The sequence below is a fragment of the Chlorocebus sabaeus genome, chromosome 10 (genome assembly GCF_047675955.1).
Source record: "Chlorocebus sabaeus isolate Y175 chromosome 10, mChlSab1.0.hap1, whole genome shotgun sequence".
Lineage (NCBI taxonomy): Eukaryota > Metazoa > Chordata > Mammalia > Primates > Cercopithecidae > Chlorocebus > Chlorocebus sabaeus.
Genome location: NC_132913.1, coordinates 105,932,504 through 105,960,063, shown reverse-complemented (window position 1 = coordinate 105,960,063; position 27,560 = coordinate 105,932,504). Strand labels below are relative to the sequence as shown.

The following is a 27,560-nucleotide window of genomic DNA, read 5'->3' as shown; positions in this document are numbered from 1 at the left end:
TAAGGTGGCCTGGCAGCTTCCCCTTTTGTGCTTTTGGGAACCCTAGGCTGCTGTGTAAGAAGCTTGGCTGCCCTGCTGGAGAGATCACATTGAGAAGGAAAGACTCGTGAGATCACCAGAAGAAAGAGGATATCTAGCCATCTAGCCATCCCCAGCTAATCTTTCTTTTCTTTTTTTTTTCCTGGGTGGGACCAAGTCTCTCTCTGTCGCCCATACTGGAGTGCAGTGGCATGATCTCAGCTTACTGCAACCTCTGCCTTCCAGGTTCAAGTGATTCTCCTGCCTCAGCCTCCCGAGTATCTGGGATTACAGGCGCCCGCCACCACGCCCAGCTAATTTTTTTTTTTTTTTTTTTTTTTTTTTTTGTATTTTTAGTAGAGATGGGGTTTCACCATGTTGGCCAGGCTGGTCTTGAACTCCTGACCTCAGGTGATCCACCCCCCTCGGCCTCCGAAAGTGCTAGGATTACAGGTGTGAGCCACTGCACCTGGCCCCAGCTGATCTTTCTAACCAACGCCACAAAGATGCCAAGGGAAAAAGAAAAAAATCAAGGGAGACATGTTTTTTGGCCTGAGCAATTGGATAGATAATGGTATCATTTGCTGATATGAGGAAGGCACAGTTGATGGGACAAGGGAGGAATAAAAATTAAACAGGCAAGTGGAGATTTCACCTAGTTATTTCAATATACAAGTTTAAAACTCAGGGAAGACATTCAGACTAGAGATATGAATTTGATATTTTGTCAGTTTGTGAGGCTATAGTAATACATGAGATCACTTAGGGAGAGAGCTTAAGTAGAAAAGACAGTCTGAAGAAGTGTCTTGATCCCTTTCTTTCAGCAGCCTGTTTTCTCAGTTTCTGATCTTAATTCCAAAATCTTTTCTTCGACCCTATTTTGATTGCCCACTTATAGAAGTCATTACCCTAGACCAGTGCTTCTCAAAGTGTGAACTTAGATCATCAAATATAATCTGTGAACTTCCTGGAAATGCCCATTCTTGACACCACCTCAGACCTACTGACTGAGAAACTCTGGATGTGGGGCTTAGCAGTCTGTGTTTTGATAGGCCCTCCGAGTGATTCTCATGCAATACTAAAGTGTGAAAACCACTCTCCTAGACTTTGTTGTCATCAATAACTGTACCACCTTTGAAATCTTTGTTTCAAATATCCTTGCCTAATCCTTCTTTCCATCCAGCTTACCTAGTGTCCTATTCCGACTTTATTACTTTATTTTTATGAACACTGCCAACCCATTGACTCTTACTTTTTTGCTATTCAGCACCTCCCTCTTATCATCACTTCCTTTCTTAGGCAGCCACATGCCATATTTTGGTACCCTTTTATCTCCTTCCTCTTTTCTTCTGTTGCAGTAGCCTGACAAAACCCAAATTCCCAACTCAACTAGCTACTTTTTCCATACCTGCACCTAAGCTGCTGACAGTTGCTAAAGAAAATCACAAAACTGTGTTGAGTGAACTTTCCTTAAACTCAGGACTACACTCTTAAATGGGCACTAAATGCTACTAGTCAGTTCGGTAATACTTTGTTTTCTCAGTCTCCATGATGTCTTCCTGAAATCTGTACTTCTTTCTCTCTCTTTCTCCCTCTCTCTCTCCCTCCCTCAAATATGCCAAGGCCATTCTCATCTCAGAGCTTTTGCACTTAAGCTCCTTGAGGGCAAGCACCATGTTGCTTTAATTATCACTATATCCCCAGCTTCTACAACAGTGCTCGGCACATAGATTCTCAATAAATATCTGTGACTTAACAGTTGCACTGTCTTGTGAATCAGCTGAGGAGGGGTAGGAATACTAAGTAAGGTTTCACAGTCTCTAGACACTAGCCAGAAGGAATAGTGTGTACAAAGACTCAGAAATGAGAAAGCCCACAGCAAGTTAGTGGACCTAAAAGAAAGTTCAGAGTGATCTGTGTGACTGGAGCATATGGTTAAAGGGGAAATGCAAAAGATGAGACTAGAGATCTAAGTAGTCTCTGGTTTTTGCATGGCCTGAAGCCATGTTTAGGAATTTGGACTTTTGTTTCAAAGGCATTGGGAAGTTATTGGATATTTTAAGCAAACAATTATTTTGTAAGGATTTATGCTTGAAGAAAAGACCATTCTGGCTACAGAAGTTAGAGAAAAGCTATAGTAATACCTGAGACCTCTTAGGAAATTGTTGCGGTAGTCCAAACCAGAAGTTAGTGGTGTCCTAAGCCAAGGTTTTGGCTTGAAAAAAAAAGTTGATGGATTCAAGAGATGGTTAGGAAATAATCATTTATCTTATATGAGGAGTGAATGAGAGGGAGAAGTCAAATATGATCCTCAGATTTCTGTCCTTTAAAAGAAACTGTGGAAAATTATCTAATTCACTGAAATATAGAGTATCAGGAAGAGAACGGGTTTCAATTAGGGTGTGGGGAAGAAGCGAACAGTGTATTCAGTGTAAGAATGTTCAGTTAAACACATGAATCCCTTTTGATCCATTGTGTAATCTTTAAAAGTGATTATTTCATGGCCATGTTTGTCCCCGTAGATTTTTAAATAGGTTCTGTATCTGTCTGATAATCTTATCCTGAAGACAAATGTATATTGACTTTAGCATCTTCAAGGAAACTTCCTTGATCTGCTTTCTAACACATGGATTAGTTACTAGTATAATCCAGGATTGTCTGAGGTACATTGAATCATTGAGTGCTCAAAATTATTGGTTAAGAAAAATTATTCTGTCACATTTTTGAGTATGTTTTGATAATAAAAGTAATAATACTCATTTTATACTCTAAAATAGCAACGTCAACCCCCAAGTCTTCTTTCCACTTGAAATGCTCATCATCAGTTAACTTTGTATATCTCAGTTGCAAATTTCCAAAACAGATAATCTAATTGGTTGAGTCAAATAATCCATTCCCAGTTCAGCAGGCTTAGATGGGAGAGACAGGCAGGGTCATGTAGACTTCCAAGCTGCCCCTTCTAGGCCATGGGAAGGGTCGTTTTTCCAATAATAGAAGAAAGGAAGAAATTATTGACATCTCTAGGATAATTGTTTTTTGTGTGTTTAATTGGGATTATCTGTAATATAATTTTTCTGAACAATTGGGATTTTTCCACCAAATGAATTCTAAGTTTCTTTTCCTCTTTTAATAAATATTCAGCAATTCAGTACAACTCAAAATGCTAACTAGTTGCTGACTTAGAATCTAAAGCCAAGATGCTGTAAACTTCAGAGTTACCTGTGCTACAGAGAAATACAGTATTAGGGGCCGGGCGCAGTGGCTCACACCTGTAATCCCAGCACTTTGGGAGGCCGTGGTAGGTGGATCACCTGAGGTCAGGAGTTCAAGACCAGCCTGGCCAACATGGTGAAACACTGTCTCTACTAAAAATAAAAAATGAGCTGGCTGTGGTGGCGCACACCTGTAATCCAAGCTACTCAGGAGGCTGAGGCAGAAAAATCGCTTGAATCTGGGAGGTGGAGGTTGCGGTGAGCCGAGATTGTGCCGCTGTACTCCAGCCTGGCCAACAGAGCAAGAGTCTTTCTCAAAAAATAAAATAAAATACAGTATTAGGGCAGCTAAAGAGCATATACAAACTCAATAACAATATGCATAGCATGAGTATATAAAGGTAATTCTTATTGGCCAGTTAAATACTTTTTGATGAGGAGGTTTACTTTAGTAATGTTTGATATAGTTAATGCTTGTATTTGTATTGAAAATTACTATGGCCCAGGCATTGAAAATTACTATTACGGGTGGCTCAATCCTGTAATCCCAGCACTTTAGGAGGCCAAGGCTGATGGATCACCTGACGTCAGGAGATCAAGACCAGCCTGACCAATATGGTGAAACCCCGCCTCTACTAAAAATACAAAATTAGCTGGGCGTGTTGGTACATGCTACTTGGGAGGCTGAGGCAGGAGAATCCCAGCTACTTGGGAGGCTGAGGCAGGAGAATTGCTTGAATCTGGGAGATGGAAGTCGCAATGAGCCGCAATCATGCCACTGCACTCCAGCCTGGGCAACAAGAGCGAAACTCCATCTCAAAAAGTAATAATAATAATAATAATAATGATAATAATAAAGTTATTATGAAATGGCCGGGTATGGTGGCTCATGCCTGTTAATCCCAGCACTTTGGGAGGCCGAGGTGGGCGGATCACTTGAGGTCAGGAGTTCGAGACCAACCTGGCCAATATGGTGAAACCCCGTCTCTACCGAAAATATAAAAAATTAGCCAGGTGTTATGGTGCACACCTGTAATCCCAGCTACTCGGGAGGCTGAGGCAGGAGAATCGCTTGAACCTAGAAGGTGGAGGTTGCAGTGAGCAGATACTGTGCCACTGGACGACAGAGCAAAACTCAGTCTGAAAAAAAAAAAAAATCATGAAATGTTATTGCTCTAACAATTCAGATAACCAGAAGAAAATCGTAACTATCCTGTTTATTTTAGCTAGCCATAGTCTAGAAATTGAGAAGAAACAGGCCGGGAGGGGTGGCTCACACCTGTAATCCCAGCACTTTGGGAGGCCAAGGTGGGCAGATCACCTGAGGTCAGGAGTTCAAGACCAACCTGGCCAGCATGGTGAAACCCTATCTCTACAAAAAAAATATAAAAATTAGGCCAGGCATGGTGGCTCATGCCTGTAATCTCAGCACTTTGGGAGGCCGAGGTAGTCCAATTACGAGGTCAGGAGTTCGAGACCAGCCTGACCAAGATGGTGAAACCTCATCTCTACTAAAAATACAAAAATTAGCCAGGCATGGTGGCCTGTAATCCCAGCTACTCGGAAGGCTGAAGCAGGAGAATCACTTGAACCCTAGAGGCAAAGGTTGCAGTGAGCCGAGATCATGCCACTGCACTCCAGCCTGAGCAACAGAGCGAGACTCCATCTCAAAAAAAAGTGTGTGTGTGTGTGTGTGTGTGTGTGTGTGTATATATAAAGTGTGTGTATATATGTGTATGTATATATGTATATATATACATATGTGTGTGTATATGTGTGTATATATACACGTGTGTATATGTGTGTATATATACACGTGTGTGTATATGTGTGTATATACACGTGTGTGTATACGTGTGTGTGTATATATACATAATATATGTGTGTGTATATGTATATATACACAATATATGTGTGTGTGTATATATAAATTAGCCGGGCATGGTGGCGGGCACCTGCAGTCCCAGCTACTCAGGAGTCTGAGGCGGAAGAATTGCTTGAAAGAGGTGGAGGTTGCAGTGAGCCACTGCAGTCCAGCCTGGGGGTAGGGGAAGGGGAGGGGAGGGGAGTGGGGATTTCTTACCTTCCTGAATGTTTTAAATATACACTGTATGTTGCCATACACTCTTTTGATTTAGATATATACAATCCTTGTTTGTTATTAATGTTTAAACACATGTTCAACATACAGTGTGATAAATGGGGAAAATCGGCCAGGCACAGTGGCTCACACCTATAATCTCAGCATTTTGGGAGCTCAAGGCGGGCAGATCACCTGAGATCAGGAGTTTGAGAGCAGCCTAGCCAATGTAGTGAAACCTCATCTCTACTAAAACAAAAATCAGTTGGGCGTGATGGCGTGCGCCTTTAATCCCAGCTACTTGGTGGCTAATGCACGAGAATTGCTTGAACCCAGGAGACAGAGGTTGCAATGAGCCGAGATTGTGCCACTGGACTCCAGCCTGGGCGAGAGAGCGAGACACTGTCTCAAAATAATAAATGGGGAAAGTCTCTTGATCGTTTTGGCCTAATTCTTTCTTCATTTGCTCTAAACAATATTTTATTTCCAGTACTTGGTCAAGTGACACTATGACCTATGGCTGTTTTTTCTTCCCCATCTTTACATAGTGTGTTTCTGATGATTAATTAACTTTTAGAACCATTACTGTAGATCATTTGTTCTCAAAAAAACAGTTTTGCCTTCCAGGGGACATACGGTAATGTCTATCATTTTTGGTTTTCACAACTGTAGAGGGTGGTTGCTACTGACATTTAGTAGGTAGAGGCCAGAAACACTGCTAAACGTTCTACAATGAACAGGACATACTCTTCTCCCCTCACCCCAACAAAAGCTTGTCCCACCCAAAATGTTGGCTCTAAGGTTGATCAACCCTGACGTAGATCTAGTAAGGTGAAATTGTATGTCCTAAGCAAATTATAGATGAAATTAGGGTAAATTCCTTTATGAACAGTAGGTGTCACTCTAGTTCAGAAATTTCCATTTATTAGAGAGGATTTTCCAAATTAATATTATGTTCTGCTTCCTCAGATCCTGCCAGTTTTACTGAGATAACTAAAGACTGTGATGAGAATAAAGAAAACAAAACTCCAGAAGGATCTCAGGGAGAGGTTGATTGGCTCCAGCAGTATGATATGGAGCGTGAAAGGGAAGAGCAAGAGCTTCAGCAGGCACTGGCTCAGAGCCTTCAAGAGCAAGTAAGAGATATTTATATTGCTACTTTCTCTGTACGTATCTTTCCTGAGAAATAGAATAATAACAACTAATGTGTTGAGCACTTACTATGTGTCAGACATTGTTCCAGATGATTTACATACAGTAAGTCATTGGGGGAAAAAAAAGACTTGTTTGAGGCAGGGCTTGGTAGTTCATGCCTGTACTCTGAGTACTTTGGGAGGCTGAGGCGGGCAGATCACTTGAGGCCAGGAGTTTAAGACCAGCCTAGCCATCATGACAAAACCCTGTCTACTAAAAATGTAAAACTTAGCCAGGCATGGTGGCACATGCCTGTAGTCCCAGCTACTTGGGAGGCTGAGGCAGGAGAATCACTTGAACCCAGGAGGCGGAGGTTGCAGTGAGCTGAGATCACGCCACTGCGCTCCCAGCCTGGGTTTGAAACAGGTACATGGGTAGTTTTTCTTTTTTTGAAAATCCAAATGCAATAAAATGTATTGTTGGTTACCTTTCATAACTATAATTCATTGCTTGCTAAAACAGGATGGGATATTGTAGATTATTCCTAGTCCAAATTTATTATTTTTATTTTTATTTTCTATTTTAATTTTTTAGAGACAGGGCCTTGTTATGTTGCCCAGGCTGGTTTTGAACTCCCGGACTGAAGCAGTCCTCCTCCTTTGGCCTCCGAAAGTGCTAGGACTACAGATGTGAGCCACCATGCCTGGCTTCCCAGTCCAGAATTATTTTGCAAGCTGTAGAAACAGCCAGTATACCACCATGATTTTATAATAATATTTTAAGGCATTGTATTTGTTTTGGTTATTTTCTAAGAATATAAATTTTTTATGAATTATTTGAACATAAAATTATCAGAAATAGTATCTAAAATCTAATTTTCAGATTTTAGTGTTAGAACATTTATCTGCCTGTTTATTTATTAAGATAGGGTCTTGCTCAGTGTCCAGGCTGGAATGCAGTGGCTTGATCATGACTCACTGCAGCTTCAAACTCCTGAGCTCAAGCAATTCTCCTGCCTAGGTCTCTCAAGTACATGGGACCACAGGAGCACCCACCATGCCCAGCTCATTTTTTTATTTTTAGTAAAGACAGGGTCACTGTTGCCCAGGCTGGTGTCAAACTCCTGGGCTTAAGCAGTCCTCCCACCACAACCTCCCAAAGTGCAGGGATTATAAGCATGAGCTATTTGCACCCAGCCCTTGCTCTTTTCTTTATGTAGTAACCTATTCTTCAGTGCTCACTTTATGCCACTTGTTTTCCACTGTTACAATTACCTGAAATACCAGATTTATAGGCAATAGGATCTGACTTACAGGTATGATTTTTCATAGTTATCTAATCCTGTGCAATCCCAGTCATGTTAGTAAACATTTACCAAGACTCCCTAGAATGAATGGGTAGGTTTAGTGCTTGTTTGAGGCCTGCTTTGGGTTCATCAGATAATCAGGTTAAGAAATCTAAGCTGGGCACTGTGGCTCATGCCTGTAATCCCAGCACTTTGGGAGGCCAAAATGGGTGAATACCTTAAGGCTAGGAGTTCTAAACCAGCCTGGCCAAAATGGTGACACTCTGTCTCTGCTAAAAATACAAAAATTAAGCTGGTGTGGTGGTATGCACCTGTATTCCCAGCTACTCGGGAAGCTGAGACAGAAGAATCGCTTGAACCGGGATGCGGAGGTTGCAGTGAGCCGAGATCTTACCACTACACTCCAGCCTGAGAGACAGAGCAACACTCTGTCTCAAAAGAGAAAAGAAATCTATTTGGCCAGATAGGGTGGCTCATGCCTGTAATCCCAGCACTTTGGGAGGCTAAGACAGATGAATCACTTGAGCCCAGGAGTTTGAAACCAGCCTGGGCAATATGACAGAACCCCATCTCTACAAAAAATACAAAAATTAGCCAGATGTGGTGGTGCACACCTGTAGTCCCAGCTACTTGAGAGGCTGCTTGAGCCCAGGAGACAGAGGTTGCAGTGAGCCAGGGTCATGCCATTCCACTCCAGCCTGGGTGACAGAGGAAGACTATCTCAAAAAAAATAAATCTAGGCTGGCGCAGTGGCTCACACCTGTAATCCCAGCACTTTGGGAGGCCTAGGCAGGTGGAACACCTGAGGTCAGGAGTTTCAGACCAGCCTGGCCAACATGACAAAATGCCATCTCTACTAAAAATACAAAAATTAGTCAGGTGTGGTGGCGCGCACTTGTAATCCCAGCTAGTAGGAAGGCTGAGGTACGAGAATCGCTTGAACCCAGGAGGTGGAGGTTGCAGTGAGCCAAGACCATGCTACTGTACTTTTGCTTGGACTATGGAGCAAGACTCTGTCTCAAAAAAAAAGAAAGAAAATAAATCTAATTTCTCTAGATCAGTGGTTCTGAATCTTAACTGCACATTCAAATTAACTGGGGAGCTTTAAAAATACTGGAGTGGGCTGGGTGTGGTGGCTTATGCCTGTAATTCCAGCACTTTGGGAGGCTGAGGCAGGCAGATCACGAGATCAAGAGATTGAGACCATCCTGGCCAACATGGTGAAACCCCATCTCTACTAAAAATACAAAAAAAAATTAGCTGGGCGTGGTGGCACGCACGTGTAGTCCCAGCTACTCTGGGGGCTGAGGCAGGAGAATTGCTTGAACCCGGGAGGTAGAGGATGCAGTGAGCCAAGATTGTACCACTGCACTCCAGCCTGCTAACAGGCAAGACTCTCCCTCCAAAAAAAAAAAAAAAAATTCTTTAAAAATACTGGAGTGTTCTGCTCTGATACGATTGATCTGGAGTGTGGTCTGGGCATTTAGATCTCTCTTCTTTTAACATGGATTTTTTTTTTTCTTTTTTCTTTTTTTTTTTTTTTTTTGAGTCGGAGTCTCGCTCTGTCACCCAAGCTGGAGTGCAGTGGCTGGATCTCAGCTCACTGCAAGCTCCACCTCCCGGGTTCATGCCATTCTCCTGCCTCAGCCTCCCTAGTAGCTGGGACTACAGGCGCCCACCACCTTGCCCGGCTAGTTTTTTGTATTTTTTTTAGTAGAGACGGGGTTTCACCATGTTAGCCAGGATGGTCTCGATCTCCTGACCTTGTGATCCGCCCGTCTTGGCCTCCCAAAGTGCTGGGATTACAGGCTTGAGCCACCGCGCCCGGCCCTTAACATGGATTTTTAAAAGTTTCTCTCACTGATTTCTTTTGTTTGTTTGTTTGTGATGGAGTCTCGTCCTGTTGCCCAGGCTGGGGTGCAATGGTGCGATCTTGGCTCACTGCAACCTCCGCCTCCTGGGTTTAAGTGATTCTCCTGCCTCAGCCTCCCGAATATCTGGGATTACAGGGACGTGCCACCACACCTGGCTAATTTTTGTATTTTTAGTAGAGAAGGGGGTTTCACGATGTTGGCCAGGCTGTTCTCAAACTCCTGACTGTGTGATCCGCCTTCCTGGGCCTCCCAGAGTGTTGGGATTACAGGTGCGAGCCTGGCCTCACTGATTTCAATGGGCAGCCAGGATTGAGAATTGCTATTTTAAAACCATTTCAGAACCAGCTGTTCTGGGTTTTTTTGTTTTGTTTTGTTTTTCTTTTTCTTTTTTTGTAAGAAGTTCTACTCTAGCTATCTTGTCATCAAGATGGCAAACTATTTTACCAGTAATATATCATAGTCATTTGTATTGGAAAACTGTTTTTTTTTTTTTTTTGAGATGGAGTCTCGCTTTGTTGCCCAGGCTGGAGTACAGTGGCATCGTCTTGGCTCACTGCAGCCTCCCCCTCCTGGGTTCAAGTGATTCTTCTGCCTCAGCCTCCCAAGTAGCTGGGATTACAGGCACCCGCCACCATGCCTGGCTAATTTTTGTATTTTGAACTTCTAACTTCAAGTGATCCACCTGCCTTCACCTCCCAAAGTGTAGAAGACTTACATGTATATATGTTTGTATGTATGTATGTGATGGAGTCTTGCTCTATCTCCCAGGCTGGAGTGTGGGGGCATGATCCCGGCTCACTGCAACCTCCACCTCCCACGTTCAAGTGATTCTCCTGCCTCAGCCTCCCGAGTAGCTGGGATTACAAGTGCCCAGCTAATTTTTGCATTTTAGTAGAGAAAGGATTTTGCCATGTTGGCCAGGCTCGTCTCGAACTCCTGACCTCAAGTGATCCACCTGTCTCAGCCTCCCAAAGTGCTGAGATTGCAGGCGTGAGCCACTGCGCCCAGCCAAAACTTACTTTTAATATAAATAACCAAGGTCTGATTTCTTAGCAAAAATTCCTTTATAGTGCATAAAAAGAAAAAATTCAGCACCTTTTTTCATAGATGAAAGACATACATACTATTTGTTATCAGCTGACTCAGTTAAAACTCCTCAGATATGAGGATAGGGTTATAAGAGGACGTGTCTTTAGTTTGGTATACCTGCGTCATTTTGTTGATAAGTAAAAGAGAGTCTTGCCTTTTGGTTTCAGAGTAGACTTATTCTGAAGAAAGTATAAAATAAATTTTTTAAAGTATAAAATAACTTTATACTCTAATATGAAAGTATATTTTTTCTTATTCATATGTTGTTTGTAAATTATCTTTTCTGAAGATGACGAAGGAAATTTTTTGTTATACTCAACATTTCCCTGTCCTTATATAATTAAAATAGTCATCTAGGCCGGGCGCAGTGGCTCACGCCTATAATCCCGAACTTTTAGAAGCCAAGGTGGGAGGATCACTTGAGGCCGAGAGTTCAAGACCAGTCTGGGCAATAAAGCAAGATCTCGTCTCTACATAAATGAAAATAAAAATAGTCATCTAGTTTGAGACATTTCAGGAGATGTTGAAGGTACTTTTTTTTGTTGTTTTTTGAGAGTGTCGCTCTGTCACTCAGGCTGGAGTGCAGTGATGCAATGTTGGCTCACTGCAAGCTCTCCCTCCCGGGTTCACGCCATTCTCCGGCCTCAGTCTCTCGAGTAGCTGGGACTACAGGCGCCTGCCACCACGCCCAGCTAATTTTTTGTATTTTTAGTAGAGATCGGGTTTCACGTGTTAACCAGGATGGTCTCGATCTCCTGACCTCGTGATTCACCCGCCTCAGTCTCCCAAAGTGCTGGGATTACAGGCATGAGCCACCCACACCTGGCCAGAAGGTACTGTTTTTTTCTAAGAGAACCTCAGATATATCAGAACATTAATAGTCAGTGGCATTAATGTAGTATTTGCCAAGCATCTACTATATGTCTTGGTTTCTTCAGCAAGAATAAAAATAGAAACCTATGAATAATATCTTGTGGAAATGTTCATCTGGCCGTCTGTTACAGACTTAAGGTGAGTGATATGTTAGAGCTGGCTCTCAAAATCAGCTCAGGAGAGCCAATTATATGCCCTTCCCAACTCTGTGTTCACTGTCACATTAGTAGCTTAAAATTGGCCATGGTGGGAGTATTTATTTATACCATGGAAATTGGAAAATGCTATAAATCAGGGGAAAGGAAAGACATAAATTTGTATCTACTATGTGCCTGGCACTTTTTTGTTGTTTTGTTTTTTATTTTTTTGAGACGGAGTTTCGTTCTTGTCGCCCAGGCTGGAGTGCAATGACGTGATCTTGGCTCACTACAGCCTCCACCTGCCAGGTTCAAGTGATTCTCCTGCCTCAGCCTCTCGAGTAGCTGGGATTACAAGAGCCTGCCACCACACCTGGCTAATTTTTATATTTTTAGTAGAGAAGGGGTTTCACCGCGTTGTCCAGGCTGGTCTTGAACTCCAGACCTCAGGTGATCTGCCTGCCTTGGCCTCCCAAAGTGCTGGGATTATAGGCATGAGTTTACATGCCCAGCTTACTTCTAAGGTTGTGTTTTAAGAGGACAGTGTTGAAAAAAGTAAAGAACTTCCCCACATTCCTCAAAAGGTAATATTCCAAACATCCATCAGGTTATAGAAAGTATTCTTAGCAAATGCTTCCAGAGAAACTGATTTTATCCTCATTAAGTAAGTTTAATCAGTACCTCTTTAAATACCTTAGTTTTTGTTCTTTTCCCTTTAGGAGGCTTGGGAACAGAAAGAAGATGATGACCTCAAAAGAGCTACCGAGTTAAGTCTTCAAGGTGTGGAGATCATTTTAATTACATTTTTTAAATGTAAAATTACCATTCACACATAGAAGAACGTATAAAGAGTGTGTGTGTGTGTGTGTGCGCGTGTGTGTGTGTTGTGGGGGATAGCGTCTGTGTGTGTGTGTGTGTTGTGGGGGATAGCCTCTCACTCTGTCACCCAGGCTGGAGTACAGTGGTGCAGTCTTGGCTCACTGCAACCTCCACCTCCTGGGTACAAGCAATTCTCGTGCCTCAGCCTCCCGAGTAGCTGGAATTATCGGTTGTGCCACCACACCCAGCTAATTTTTGTATTTTTAGTAGAGATGGGGTTTCACCATGTTGGCCAAGACTGGTCTTGAACTCCTGGCTTCAAGTGATCCGCCCGCCTCAGCCTCCCAAAGTGCCAAGATTACAGGCTAAAATGTGTTTTTTGATAACAAATTTGAATACCTCCCAGGTAAAGAAATAGAACCTTAGAAGTAACTTTTATATCTCTCCTTTTTGTCTTCCTCCCAGAGGAAACCACTAATCTAACATTTATATTCATCTTCAGCTTGCTTTTTTCAAAATAATTTTTGTCGTCTATACCCATATCTCTAACAATATATTTTTTAATTTTGAAAAATTAGCAGGAAAATCTATCATCTGTTTAATGAAAGTTATAATTTTGTCACTGTTACGAGTCCTAGAAAAACATGATGTGGCTTCAGGTTCCCTGTGAATTTTCAAGAGCTTATTCTGGGAAAGTCAGTGGGCAGTCATGAGTGAGTGTATTCGGTAGCATAAGGTTCACATGTCATAGCATTTGGCAGAATTAATATGTGGACCAGGTATTAGAAGTCTATGAGATAGGAGATTGAAAGAAGTAGATGTAGGAATCTGTTTCTCAGACATTTTATCCCCTCACCTCCTTATCCTCCAGTTTCAGAGGTACCTGGTTCCTGGTTCTTCCATGTCTTCATTTTTTTGGAGACAGGGGCTTGCTCTGTTGCCCAGGGGCTGGAGTACAGAGGCTCGTTCTCTGTTCACTGCAACCTCTGCCTCCCGAATTTCAAATGATTCTTGTGCCTCAGCCTCCTGAGTGGCAGGGACTACAGGCGTGCACCACCACGCCCAGCTAATTTTTTTTTTTTTTTTTTTTTTTTGAGACGGAGTCTTGCTCTGTTGCCCAGGCTGGAGTGTGGTGGCGCAGTCTCCACTCACTGCAAGCTCCGCCTCCTGGGTTCACGCCGTTCTTCTGCCTCAGCCTCCCGTGTAGCTGGCACTACAGGTGCCCGCCACCGCGCCCGGCTAGTTTTTGTATTTTTTTTTTTTAGTAGAGACGGGGTTTCACCGTGTTAGTCAGGATGGTCTCGATCTCCTGATCTCGTGATCCGCCCATATCGGCCTCCCAAAGTGCTGGGATTACGGGCGTGAGCCACCGCGCCTGGCCTTTTTTTTTTGGGTTTTTTTTTTTTTCTTTTTGAGACAAAGTTTCATTCCTGTTGCCCAGGCTGGAGTGCAATGGCATGATCTTGGCTCACTGCAACCTCCACATCCCAGGTTCAAGCAGTTCTGCTGCCTCAGCTTCCCGAGTAGCTGGGATTACAGGCACCCAACAGCACGTCCAGCTAAATTTTGTATTTTTAGTAGAGATGGGGTTTCACCATGTTTGCCAGGCAGGTGTCGAACTCTTGACCTTAGGTGATCCACCTGCGTTGGCCTCCCAAAGTGCTGGGATTGCAGGCGTGAGCCACCATGCCCGGGTTCCAGCTAATTTTTTGTGTTTGATTTTAGCAGAGATGGAGTTTTGGCATGTTACCCAGGCTGGTGTCGAACTCCTGATCTCAGGCAGTTCACCCACCAGCCTCGGCCTCCCAAAGTCCTAGGATTAGAGGTGTGAGCCACCATGCCTGGCCTGGTTCTTCCATGTCTTCTTGTGTCTTTTGAACATTCAGTGATGTAAGTTAGATTAGTTTTCAACTTTTCCATTGCAGGCTTGGGGCATGGCTTTGGCTTTCTTAGATCTGCTGAGTCAGTCACACATGTATTTCCAACTTAGAATTTTGATGTTATATTCTCTTTTCCTATTCTTTGCATTCTTAGATTTTCTTTTTTCTTTTTCTTTCTTTTGAGACAGAGTTTCTCTCTTGTTGCCCAGGCTGGAGTGCAGTAGCGTGACCTCGGCTCACTGCAACCTCTGCCTCCCAAGTTCAAGTGATTCTCCTGCCTCAGCCTCCCAAGTAGCTGGGATTACAGGCATGAGCCACCATGCCCAGCTAATTTTGTATTTTTAGTAGAGGTGGAATTTACCATTTTGGTCAGGCTGGTCTCCAACTCCTGACCTCAGGTGATCCACCCGCCTCGGCCTCCCAAAGTGCTGGGATTACAGGCGTGAGCCACCATGCCCAGCCTCATTCTTAGATATTCATGTGATTGTAAGTCACACTATACTGTGATTTTAGTGGAGCTAATTATATATTAAAGCAAATAACCATTTATGTACAAATACTCCTGGGATTCTTTATTTAACACCATTAGTAAAGATGGATGCTTCCAATGGACACATATTGTTAAAATATATATATAGATCTTATATTTGTTTAGTATATCTTAGGTGAAATTTAAGGGTTAAAGGTTGAATTTTCTTTAGCTTTTTTGGTACGTTTCAAGAAATGAACCTTTTTTTTTTTTTTTTTTTTTTTTTGAAACAGTCTCGCTCTGTTGCCAGGCTGGAGTGCAGTGGCACAATCTCAGCTCACTGCAACCTCCACCTCCCAGGTTCAAGTGATTCTCCTGCCTCAGCTTCCTGAGTAGCTGGGACTACTGGCGTGCGCCACCACACCCGACTGATGGTTGTATTTTTAGTAAAGAAGGAGTTTTACGGTGTTGGCCAGGATGTCTTGATCTCTTGACCTCTTGATCCACCTACCTCGGTCCCCCAAAGTGCTGAGATTACAGGCATAAGCCACCACACCCGGCCAAGAGATGATTTCATACAAAGAAAAAAAGAACATTGACCTTTTTATAATCCTTTTTCTGTGAGGATAATTTATGTTTGCTAATGACACCAAGTACTTGAAATCTAACATATATAGCTTATATAGAATTTAGTGAAATTGGATTACATGTAAAATTATATTCTTTTCTAATTTTATGCCTTTCTTATGAGGGTTAGATCCCTTTATCATATAAATATATTTAAAAGAAAAAGAACGTTTCTTTTACAGATACACATGTCTCCCGAGTTTCCCACAGTGGGCTGAGCGTGTTGGATCCTCTTATGTTTTATGTTTTCTTAGAATGATAAAATGTGTACCTCAAGCTGTTTTATCTTTCTAATTATATCTCTTATGTCTATTCCAAGAATTATTTTTTTTTTGAGACAGAGTTTTGCTCTTGTTGCTCAAGCTGGAGTGCAATGGCGCAATCTCAGGTCACTGCAACCTCTGCCTCCCGGGTTCAAGAGATTCTCCTGCCTCAGCCTCCAAAGTAGCTGGGATTACAGGCATGAGCCACCGCTCCCAGCTAAGGTTTTTTTTTTTTTTTGTTTTGTTTTGTTTTTTGTATTTTTAGTAGAGACGGGGTTTCACCATGTTGGTCACGCTGGTCTCCAACTCCTGACCTCAGGTGATCCACCTGTCTCGGCCTCCCAAAGTGCTGGGATTACAGGCCTGAGCCACCGTGTCCAGTCTATTCCAAGAACTTTTATAAGATTTTGTCTTTGTATTCTTCAGAGTTTAACAACTCCTTAGTGGATGCATTGGGTTCTGACGAGGACTCTGGAAATGAGGATGTTTTTGATATGGAGTACACAGAAGCTGAAGCTGAGGAACTGAAAAGAAATGCTGAGGTAATTGTTTTCATCCCTGAGGACAGTTGGTCAGATTCAGTGTCACTCCTCCTGCTCTTTACTTCAAAAGCCCCACTCAGTGTCCGTTGCACGTTCATTTTGGCCCTTGCACTAGCCATTACATGGTCTCATTTTCTCTTATCATTTGCTGTTCATTTTTCACATGCAAGATTCAAAACAACAACAAAAAAAACAGGAATACATCCTGACCACTTTGTATGCATGTTAGGTAAGAACTCAGTAAAGGCATGTGTGTATTAAATTACCTTTAGTTGGCCAGGCGTGGTGACTCACACCTGTAATCCCAGCACTTTGGGAAGCTGGGGCAGGTGGATCACCTGAGGTCAGGAGTTCGAGACCAGCCTTACCAACATGGTGAAACCCCGTCTCTACTAAAAATGCAAAAATTTTGCCAGGTGTGGTGACACATGCCTGTAATCCCAGCTACTTGGGAGGCTGAGGCAGAAGTATCGCCTGAACCTAGGAGGCAGAGGTTGCAGTGAACCAAGATTGTGCCATTGTACTCCAGCCTGGGCAACAAGAGCAAAACTCCATCTCGGGGAAAAAAAAATTACCTTTAGTTACACTGAATAACTATCATCTTTATAGTTAAATACCAAAAACGGTTGTTGCTCACTGAAAACTGTTGAATTGGTGATGTTAATTAGGGCACATTGAACTCTTTTTTTTTTTTTTAACCCTTTTTTCTCCCTTAAATAATTGCTTTTTCCCCTCAAATTTTGATTATTCAGGATCCTACCATCCTAACACAATTACTATCAACACTTTGACATATTTCTTTGTTATTCTCACCTCCATGTATGCTTTTTTAAAAGTCATAAGTATAGTTTTTATTTCATTTGGGTTTTTTTTGTTCTAGAGACAGAGTCTCACTGTGTTGCCCAGGCTGGCTTCAAACTCCTGGGCTCAAGGGATTTTCCTGCCTCAGGCTTCCAAATGACTGGGACTAGAGGCACACACTGCCGCACCCAGGTTATCCTGTTTGTTGAAGAGTAGTTATTTATAAGCTTATGTTTAATGCCTGTACAATATTGACTCAAATGAATATCCTATTTAATTTTTAGCAAACATTGAGTATTTGTCTAAGTTGTTTGGAATTTTTCACTATGATAATAAGTTGGGCTGGGCGTGGTGGCTCAAGCCTGTAATCCCAGCACTTTAGGAGACCAAGACGGGCGGATCACGAGGTCAGGAGATCGAGACCATCCTGGCTAATATGGTGAAACCCCGTCTCTACTAAAAAAAAAAAAAAAAAAACTAGCCGGGCGAGATGGCGGGCGCCTGTAGTCCAGCTACTCGGGAGGCTGAGGCAGGAGAATGGCGTAAACCCGGGAGGCAGAGCTTGCAGTGAGCTGAGATCCGGCCACTGCACTCCGGCCTGGGCCACAGAGCGAGACTCCGTCTCAAAAAAAAAAAAAAAAAAAAAAAGGTAATAAGTTGGGAAACTGTATGCTTATAGCATTTTCCTTATTTTATTTTATTTTTTAATTTTTTTGAGACAGTCTCGCTCTGTCACCCAGACTGGAGTGCAGTGACACAATCTCAGCTCACTGCAACTTCCTCCACCTCCTGGGCTAAAGCGATTCTCGTGCCTCAGCCACCTGAGTAGCTGGGATTGCAGGCATGAGCCACTATGCCTGGCTAATTTTTGTATTTTCAGTAGAGATGCGGTTTCACCATGTTGGCTAGGCCGGTCTGGAATTCTTGGCCTTAAGGGATCCACCCATCTCTGCCTCCCAAAGTATTGGGATTACAGGTCTGAGCCACTGTACCTAGCCAAACACAGAGTTTTTTGTTTTTTTTTTTTTAAGGCAAGGTCTGTCTGTCACCCAGGCTGGAGTGCAGTGGCACGTGCTCTTGGCTCACGCGTTAGTTTTCTATATTTTAGAATTTCTTCTTTTGTATTCTCCAGAAGTAAATTACTAAATTAAAGTTTATGAACATTTTAAATTTCTGGTTTACATATAGCCATATTCCTTCCCCGTTTTTTTTTTTTTTGAGACGGAGTCTTGCTCTGTCACCCAGTCTGGAGTGCAGTGGCCCAATCTTGGCTCACTGCAAGCTCCACCTCCCGGGTTCACGCCATTCTCCTGCCTCAGCCTCCTGGGTAGCTGGGACTACAGGCACCCGCCACCACACCCAGCTAATTTTTTGTGTTTTTTTAGTAGAGACGGGGTTTCACCATGTTGGCCAGGATGGTCTTGATCTCCTGACCTCGTGATCCACCCGCTTCAGCCTCCCAAAGTGCTGGGATTACAGGCGTGAGCCACCATGCTCAGCCTTCCTTCCCCAAATTTTACCTTATAGTGCTGTCTGTAGTGCATGAATATCATTTTTCAGTTTTGCTTTATTTTACCAAAAATATTTTAATCGTATTTTTTAAAATACAAAAGTTCACTCTGATCCCTACAGCAACATAGCAACTCTTTTTAATATTTTCGTTCTCTTGTCCAATGCCTAACTCTTAACGTAACTATTTTTAAGAGAGCTATAGTTACTGTGTGCATTCATATGGGTTTGGAAAAAAGGTTAACATATTCCTGATCCATGTAGTTTTTTTATATCACTGAATATTAATATTATTATTATTTTTTTTTTTTTTTTGAGACGGAGTCTCGCTCTGTCGCCCAGGCCGGAGTGCAGTGGCCGGATCTCAGCTCACTGCAAGCTCCGCCTCCTGGGTTTACGCCATTCTCCTGCCTCAGCCTCCCGAGTAGCTGGGACTACAGGCGCCCGCCACCTTGCCTGGCTAGTTTTTTGTATTTTTTAGTAGAGACGGGGTTTCACCATGTTAGCCAGGATGGTCTCGATCTCCTGACTTCGTGATCTGCCCGTCTCGGCCTCCCAAAGTGCTAGGATTACAGGCTTGAGCCACCGCGCCCGGCCTGTCACTGAATAGTATTATATTGAATTGAGATACTAACCAGTCAGCTATTATTGGGTATATTGTTAGTTCCAACTTTTCACTAGATAATGCCACAGTAAATAATTCGATACATATACTCTTTCTTTTGACTTATTTCCTTAGAATAAATTCTTAGTTGGGAGTGGAATTCTTGGGTCAAAGGGTATGAACAGATTTTTTAATTGATTCTTACTATGCCACACACCGAAGCTTAGCCATGTCAGCTTTAATAATAAATTTATATTCAGTGTTTTGCCTTTATTCAAATGAAGACTTAAAAGTTATACTCACTTCTGTTTTCCAGACAGGAAGTCTGCCTCATTCCTACCGGCTCATCAGTGTTGTCAGTCACATTGGTAGCACTTCTTCTTCAGGTGAATAGCCGTCATGATTTCAGCATTTTATCAATGAACTAGTCAGCATTTGCTCCTTATTACATTGCTCTTTGCCTAGCTTTGTGAGGTATGTTTTTCTTTTTTCTTTTTTTTTTTTTGAGATCTAGTCTCACTCTGTCACCCAGGATGGAGTGCAGTGGCAGAATCTCAGCTCACTGCAGCCTCCACCTCCTGGGTCCAAGTGATTCTGCTGTCTCAGCCTCCCAAGTAGCTGGGATTACAGGCATGCACCACCAGGCCCAGCTAATTTTTGCATTTTTAGTAGAGATGGGGTTTCACCATGTTGGCCAGGCTGGTCTTGAACTCCTGGGATCAAGAGATCCACCCACCTTGGCCTCCCAAAGTGCTGGGATTACGGACATGAGCTACCATGCCCAGCCCATGAAGTGTAAGTTTTTCAAGAAAATCTTTGAAATCTACTTTGATCACACTCAGTGTGAATTGTGTTAATAGGTGTAACTGTTTTGATTTCTCTATTCATAAGTGACCTAAATTCCCCTGAACAAAATACATTAATCAAAAATCGTGTCCCAGTGTAGCATATGCCTCCTTAATTCTCTGTGTATATAAAAATATTTTTTTCTTTTCTTTTCTTTTTTTTTTTTTTTTTTTTCCCGAGACAGGGTCTCACTCTGTCACCAAGCTGGAGTGCAGTGGCACCATCATTAGCTCATTGCAGCATTGAATTCCTGGGCTCAGGAGCTCAAGAGATCCTCCTGCCTCAGCCTGCTGAGTAGCTGAGACTACACGTGCATGCCACCACACCTGACTAATTTTTTTTAATTTTTTGCATGGACAAGTTCTTGCTTTGTTGCCTAAGCTGGTTTCAAACTCCTGGCCTCAAGCAGTCCCCCTGCCTTGGCCTCCCAAAGTGCTGGGATTACAGGAGTGAGCCACTGTGCCTGGCCTGTATGTTTTTTCAATAGGTTTTAGACACAGTGTTGAGGATAAGTTGAATGTGGTAGTTTTTTTTCTCTTTCTCAAACTTCCTGCACCTGAGATAAATTCAATGTGTTTTTATTTTTTATTTGTTTATTTTTTGAGACAGCGTCTCGCTCTGTCTCCCAGGCTGTAGTTCAGTGGTGCTGTCTCGGCTCACTGCAACCTCCACCTCCTGAGTTCCAACAGTTCTCCTGCCTCAGCCTCCTGAGTAGCTGGGACTACAGGCGCATGCCAGCATGCCTGGCTAATTTTTGTATTTTTAATAGAGATGGGGCTTCACCATGTTGGTCAGGCTGGTCTCGAACTCCTGATCTTGTGATCGCCTGCCTCAACCTCCCAAAGTGCTGGGATTACAGGCGGGAGCCATTACACCCGGCTTTGGTGTGTTTTTAAAAACCTTGATTTTAAGATGTTATTTGTTTCAGGTCATTACATTAGTGATGTGTATGACATTAAAAAGCAAGCGTGGTTTACTTACAATGACCTGGAGGTATCAAAAATCCAAGAGGCTGCCGTGCAGAGTGATCGAGATCGGAGTGGCTACATCTTCTTTTATATGCACAAGTAAGAAACTTTCCCAAATAATGAGTTTAAAATCACCTGAACTCTTTTCTTTGTTGTTTTGTTTGTTTGTTTGTTTTGTTTTTTGTTTTTTTTCCTTTGAGGATAAAATGTTCCCATCAGTTGATTGGTTGAAAATGTTTGGGTTTTGTTATCTTTGGTTAGGGTCTGTCTCTCGATATTTCCCTGTAAGTCCAGAATATTTTCTCTCATAACTCAGCATTAATTGCTCATTACATAGTAGTATCTAGGTATAGAAGTTTGGATAATTTGTTTTATGATAGAAGATGTCCTGTCATAAATCTTTTTGGTCATCCAGTTTTATCAGCTAGAAGATCTGATTTATATGGATGGGAATTACCTAGCATGTTCATTAAAGCTAACTATTGTCAGTTCCCCTCTATTCTTAAAAATCAGCATTCAAAGGGTTAAGAGCAAATGAGTGAACTGCTTTTTTAATAAAATACAGGCATGAAATGGAATTGTGAAGGCCTTATCTGTATCAATTTTATTTTACTTTTTCTCCTGCCTGTTCTTTGTTTCTACTTACTAAATTTCCTGTTTTATTTTTTGCTTGTTTTATCATAAGGGAGATCTTTGATGAGCTGCTGGAAACAGAAAAGAACTCTCAGTCACTTAGCATGGAAGTGGGGAAGACTACCCGTCAAGCCTCGTGAGGAACAAACTCCTGGGTTGGCAGTGTGCGCTGCATATTCTTACTGCTGCCCACCTCACCTTTCCTCTGCTGAAGGAGAATTTGGAATTCTGCTTGATGCGGGAGCAACAAACAGCTCAGGGCCAAACCAAAAGACAAAAATTGGAGTTACATAGAATGCTCCATGCTATTTTATGGAAACTTTGGTCTCACATCTGTAGCTGATTATCCTCTTTTTCTCCTATAAGAGTGGCACTTCCTTTTGTCTTAGGAATACATGTTGTAAATATATATCTGTGTGTGTGTGTGTGTATACACACACACACACACACACACACACAGGATGAATGGAGCCTTAAAGAGTTAGGATGAGCCCCCAGAATATGCCTGCTCAAAATTAATAGCACAGCAGTTTGGAGAAGAAATGAAGGTGTCAAAGAGTCCATTCACCTGAGAAATGTGTGAAGATGTACTTATCAGTTGGCTTTTAACTTTTATGTTCTTTGAGTAGTTTCACTCAAGTCTGTAACCTTTTGTGTGTTTCCTTATTAGTAAAGTTCACTGGAAAGCCAGCTCTTCATGTTACACTAATGACAGTTTGTTCTCTTTGCAAGAGAGGGGCATTACTGTCACCTGACTTGAGGAGCTGTTTTTTTTTTTGTTGTTATATGCAAATTTCATGAATTTGTGATGTCTTTGCTGTTTACATGCAGTCCCAAGAAATGGATTGTTGGTGCTTTGGAATATGTTACAGTCCCACATTTGATATTCCTCATATACTTTGTTCTCTCTAAGGAGATTTCTTCACACAGTATGTTCATCATATATCATCATCATTATTTTGGTGGTAAAGATAGAATCTTTTTTCTTTTTTTGTCATTCTGCCATGGAGCAGCATTACCCTAATGGATTGCAACCAAAAGTTTAAACAGGTAGAAAGATATTTCTCCAATTGGGACTCCCCAGCAGGAATACTTAGGGATAAGGAAGAATGCTAGCATCTCTGTCTCTCAAATATAGGGAGGATTAGAAGAGTGTTCTTCTGATAAAGCTAAAATTCTGGACCACTAAAGCTAAAAGCCCTATTGCAAGTATGAAATTAAGTACTTGAGTTATAGGACAAACCTTGGGCATTTAACCATTTACTGTCTGGCTTTGCCCTTAAAATAGGATTGCAATTAAAATGTGATTGGCTTAGGTAATCCCAAGAACTAAAAAATAACACAGGTGCGTAATATATTTATCTACTTTTTAGGTGCTCTGAGTTGAGGCAAAGTAGAGCGGCAACATTAAGTGCTATGCTAGTCACTTAGCTGACATAACCAGCTTGGTTAAGCAGCTTATGAAACCATATAAAGAATTCTTTTGAGGATGGAATTCTGTCCACAAAATAATTTTGTGAGCCCAGATGTCATTAGGATCACACAGAGTTAAGTGTAGCAAAATGAAACCATCGTTGTATTCTTTCATGATTTTTCTTTTATTATAAACAAGGATTATTCTTTAGTTCTCAGAGGTAGGGACAAACCACATCAGGTTTTCAGAAGGAAAAAACATTTAAAAACCCACCATCACTTGAGAGAATCGCTTGAAACCAGGAGGCAGAAGTTGCAGTGAGCTGAGATCACATCATTGCACTGCAGCCTGGGTGACAGTGAGACTTCATCTCATAAAAAAAAAAAAAAAGAAAAAAAAAACACACACACAAATCATCATCACAGAAGATGCAACATATTTTCTGAAAGATTGCCTTAAGAGAGCTCCAGCCCTACTCTTGGAACTTGGATGTATTCTAATATAGTAACCTATTCTAAGTTTTGATTCTTTGAATTATAAATGGCCTCACCAGTTTTGCTTAACTACTGATAAATGCTTTGCCTCCTACCATCTACCTATATACATTATTGTAATGAATGTTCCAAAATGGTAGAGTGGTAGAAAATGCCAGAGTAGTTTAGAGCAGAGAAAAATATTTGTTTTAAAACTAGCTTTAAAATTTTGTTTCATTTCTACCAGGAGACTCTTTGGTTTGGTTTGATTTTGCTTGGAAATAATTGGTTTTCTTATAAATGAGTGAAGTGGTGATAAAATTCTTTGGCTAGTTATTAGTTATTTTACCTGTCTTTGCATTTGAGAGGCACTGTTAAAAATTACTGGGAAAGATTTAAAGTGCAGGCTGCATTAAAACATGGAGAAAAATAGAAATAATGCCATAAGTCTAGATTGCCTCATGAAGCAGCTTCATTTGAATTGCTTTCATAGCTTTCATATGTGTATGGTTTAGAAGTACACTTACCTCAGAAACCTGATTTGATCTCATGTCTTGGGCAGGAGTTGTTGAAATAGGTTATGGGAATATATAAGTTATCTCACTGCTCATGTACTTGCATGTTTGGGACTCAAATTTTACTTGATGTCTGTCCATTCTTGTGGCCCTGTCAGCCTTCTCCTTCCTTTACTCCTTTAATCTATTTCTTTGACTACCAGTGGAGATTTCAGCTGGACTATGTTGATGGGGCTTGTTGTTTTTTTTGAGCTGGCTGTATATATTTTAAAATTATAAATAGATAATATATTATTTTTTGCACATTGTTATCAGTTTGCCCAGAATTGGGGATAGGGCAGTTAGCATGTTGGGGCCAGGAAGGGACAAGTTAGATAAGGAGTGAGTGCTTCCGTTGCAGGCAGTTTGCACAATACCTAATTAACCTTCCTATTGAAAATACCAAATGTGTGGTTACATTACTTTAAATGACATTAAATTGGAACTTGATGGCAATTAGTTCTAGATACAGCATTTTGATCTTTGTTGGAATTTTAAGGGAAAAATAAACTAAACTTCATATTTGTTTATTTTAATCCCCTAATAGTACTGAAGGTTGGAAAGTTGCATGTGGCTGGATGCTGTTAATTTCTTTAATAGCCATGACTATAATTTAAGCCTATGAGAAGACAGACTGTTTCATAGGGATATATTCACATGTGTGTGCACACTCAGGAGTTTTGTCTCAGCAGGATAGAATAAGCAAATCCATGAATTGGTCTTTTGTTAATACTTTGATTCTAAAAATTATTTGTTTACTTGCTATGGTCTGTTCATTCTGGGCCTAACTTTAAAGGCTCAATAACAAATACAACAAATGTAAATATGTTTACATTTTAAGACATATGCAGTGGTACTTACAGATCAGTTAATTAACTCCAGAAAGCAAATGTTAGACTACACATTTATTTTTCTCCTTGATCAAGTGTAAAATTCTGAAACAGAGGCTTTAAAATAAAACCTCAGTAAAATAATCCATGAATTTACTGATTCTTCTATATTGTGTATAGTTACCATTATGTAACTATACACATGTACAGCTACAGATATAGTTGTATAATGAAAATTATCTGCAAACACCTAAATTAAAGAGAGAAAAAAAACTAGTTTGTAAACTCATTTGTGGTCTACTGAAAAGAGGTTATATTAAAGCAAATAAAAATATTTTCCTTCTCTGTCCTCTGAAATGATTGCAGTGGATACTCTTAGTTATCCCATTTTGTGGGGGTGGAGGGCCTTTTTAATTTAATTGACCCCCCAAGGTGGTCTTTTGTTTTAAACAGGCAGTGGGGGAGAAAACAGAGCTGGATCTCCAAGTACATGTGGATTTTTAGAAAAATCAACAACCCAACACCAGATGCAAGTCACATAGAACTGTTCCAATAAAATGGATGAATGTCTTTTTCCTCCCCATTTTGCTTTATACTGAGTATTGCACTTTTGCAAGTGTATGCAAAAACTAAATAGACTTCTGCCCTCCTCTTTTTATTGCATTACTTCAAAATTCTAATTTTGTCTCTACTGATATGTCTTATTAACATCTGAAAAATATATATATATTTTATTGGAAAATTCTAGTTTGTTAGGCCTTGAAAGTTTTGTGACAGTTACTTTGCTGTGTTTCACCACAATCATTCACCTTATGGCATGCTTTGATTACTAGACTTCAGGCAGTCTCATTCATTGTATCATACTTACAATAGTAAGTTGTCTCCATGTGTGCTATGTCTGAGGTGTATGGAGTTTTTATTTAAAAAGTGTGCCAGGCTGAATATAAGCATTTGATTTTGTAACATTGGACTTTTCTTAAAAGTATAGAGGTTCAAAGTATAGGTATGTCCATTGGCATAAGAATAGAGAGGGTGAGAGTCTGGACTAGGATCCAGGTTTGTCCAGTCAGACGCCAGAAACTGGTCTTCAAAAATAGTGGGCCTGTGTGAAGAGTGAGACCACGTGTGGGTGTGCACACCTCCTGTCCCCAGGTTTCCCTCCCTTTGAGCTTATCCTTCCCTCCCTAATTTCTCTGGCCTATTGTCATCGTTGTTTCTTTACATTTAAGGAGAGAAAAACAATAATGAGATTCATACACTTTGCCTAATTGAGCCACTACCAGGTTTTCTGGCAGCTGTGGCCACATTATTTGTGAGATGTTTTTTTTTCTTTATGTTCAGAGTGACTTCTGATTCTGATTCTTTATGTTTTGTATGGAGCGGCACTTTTATCTGTGTTTTAGCAGAACTGTTCCTCTGTATCCTTTACGGTTTTTGTTTGTTTTTGTTTCCTTTTTAAATTATGCATAGAGTTTTTTTGTGTGTATAAAATTAAAGCCTTTATTAACCTTCTGTTGATTTGACTGTTATTTCTGAAAAGGACACATTCTTGCTGATACTTATAACAACCTATTCAAAGTTGTGGAAATCACCTTCTGTTGGCTTTCTGACATGGACTTCCTTGCAGCGTTGTTACTTCTTAAAAGGAACAGAATGGCAAACCAGTGTTTGGCTGTAGTCCCCATTGATTATTGTTATTTTCATCTGAGGAGCCTGTGAAGCTTTGTGGAGGCTTCTGGGTAAGTTTGTAAACCTAGCATTGGCCTTCACTAGGCTCTTCCTTTGCCTTATTATTAAGGGTTGGGAGAAGAAGTGAAATAGCATATGCATTTCTTACTTGCCTTTAGGTCTCAAGCCTAGCCCCAGTGGATGTACTGCTCTCACAGTACTGTTTGGTATTTGTGAAACCTCCTAGAGGGTAGTCTTGTGGACCATTCAACTCTCTTTCAACCCTTTAACTTACCCACTGAGTAAGGCAGTAAGGAAAGTAAATGTGAAAAGGAAAAGCTGTTACTCTGGGGAAGATGTAAACCTGCAAAATGCTTCAGCCTACCTGCCATAGATAAAAATGAGTCATGATAGAGGACAAGCTAGGTAGGGTAGTGCCTCAGAACTCTAATGTTCCATGGAGTGTTTGTGCTCTTCTAAGAAGAGAAGACTCTAGAACAGGAGTATTAAAAATGATGCAGTACCTCAGGATAGAAACAATCTAGCGGCCTTCTTAGAAGTTGAAATGAGGACCATAGGCTCCTTTTGGGGAATCATCTTTCTGAAGGAATAAGTACATTATTAAACAAAAGTGGCATTTGCCACAGAAGTTTGTGCTCAGGCACAAACTTTAACTGCAAATTTTCACTTCAATTGGTGTAGGACTGATATCGGTGAGAAAATGAGACCCCACAATCAGGGTAGGGTACTGCTTTACAACCACAGCTCCTCTTCTCAAAATAGTCCTTTTTCTTTCTTCAGGTTTTGTTGCTTCCATCGAGGCAGAGCGGAGAAGGCAGCTGGAGTCATCCCAAAGGCCTGAGTGAAATCTTCAATGGACAGGTGCTCCTAGAAGAGAGGGACCAGAGGGCAAAGGTCACATATCCTTTCCTCCTCC

At 41.4% G+C, this 27,560-nt stretch overlaps 2 protein-coding genes across 9 annotated transcripts in view; one reads left to right on the top strand and one right to left on the bottom strand.

Annotated features, from left to right (window-relative positions):
* USP37 (ubiquitin specific peptidase 37) overlaps window positions 1-26,467 on the top strand; it is a 122,436-nt gene extending 95,969 nt beyond the window's left edge. For 6 of the 8 annotated variants that reach the window (XM_007966270.3, XM_038001534.2, XM_007966271.3 and 3 more), the window contains 5 exons: window positions 6,280-6,446; window positions 12,443-12,503; window positions 16,208-16,323; window positions 21,012-21,150; window positions 21,737-26,467. In XM_007966270.3, coding sequence (XP_007964461.3) covers window positions 6,280-6,446; window positions 12,443-12,503; window positions 16,208-16,323; window positions 21,012-21,150; window positions 21,737-21,978 — 725 coding nt within the window. In that variant the 3' untranslated portion in view covers window positions 21,979-26,467. Of the gene's footprint in view, window positions 1-6,279; window positions 6,447-12,442; window positions 12,504-16,207; window positions 16,324-19,553; window positions 19,624-21,011; window positions 21,151-21,736 lie in introns of all 8 variants that reach the window. The other 2 variants (XM_007966274.3, XM_007966273.3) reach the window with 1 other exon arrangement.
* VIL1 (villin 1) overlaps window positions 23,850-27,560 on the bottom strand; it is a 30,792-nt gene continuing 27,081 nt past the window's right edge. Inside the window, exon 19 of the mRNA XM_007966276.3 lies at window positions 23,850-27,511. Within this exon, the coding sequence (XP_007964467.2) occupies window positions 27,398-27,511 (114 nt within the window). The 3' untranslated portion in view covers window positions 23,850-27,397. The remainder of the gene's footprint in view (window positions 27,512-27,560) is intronic.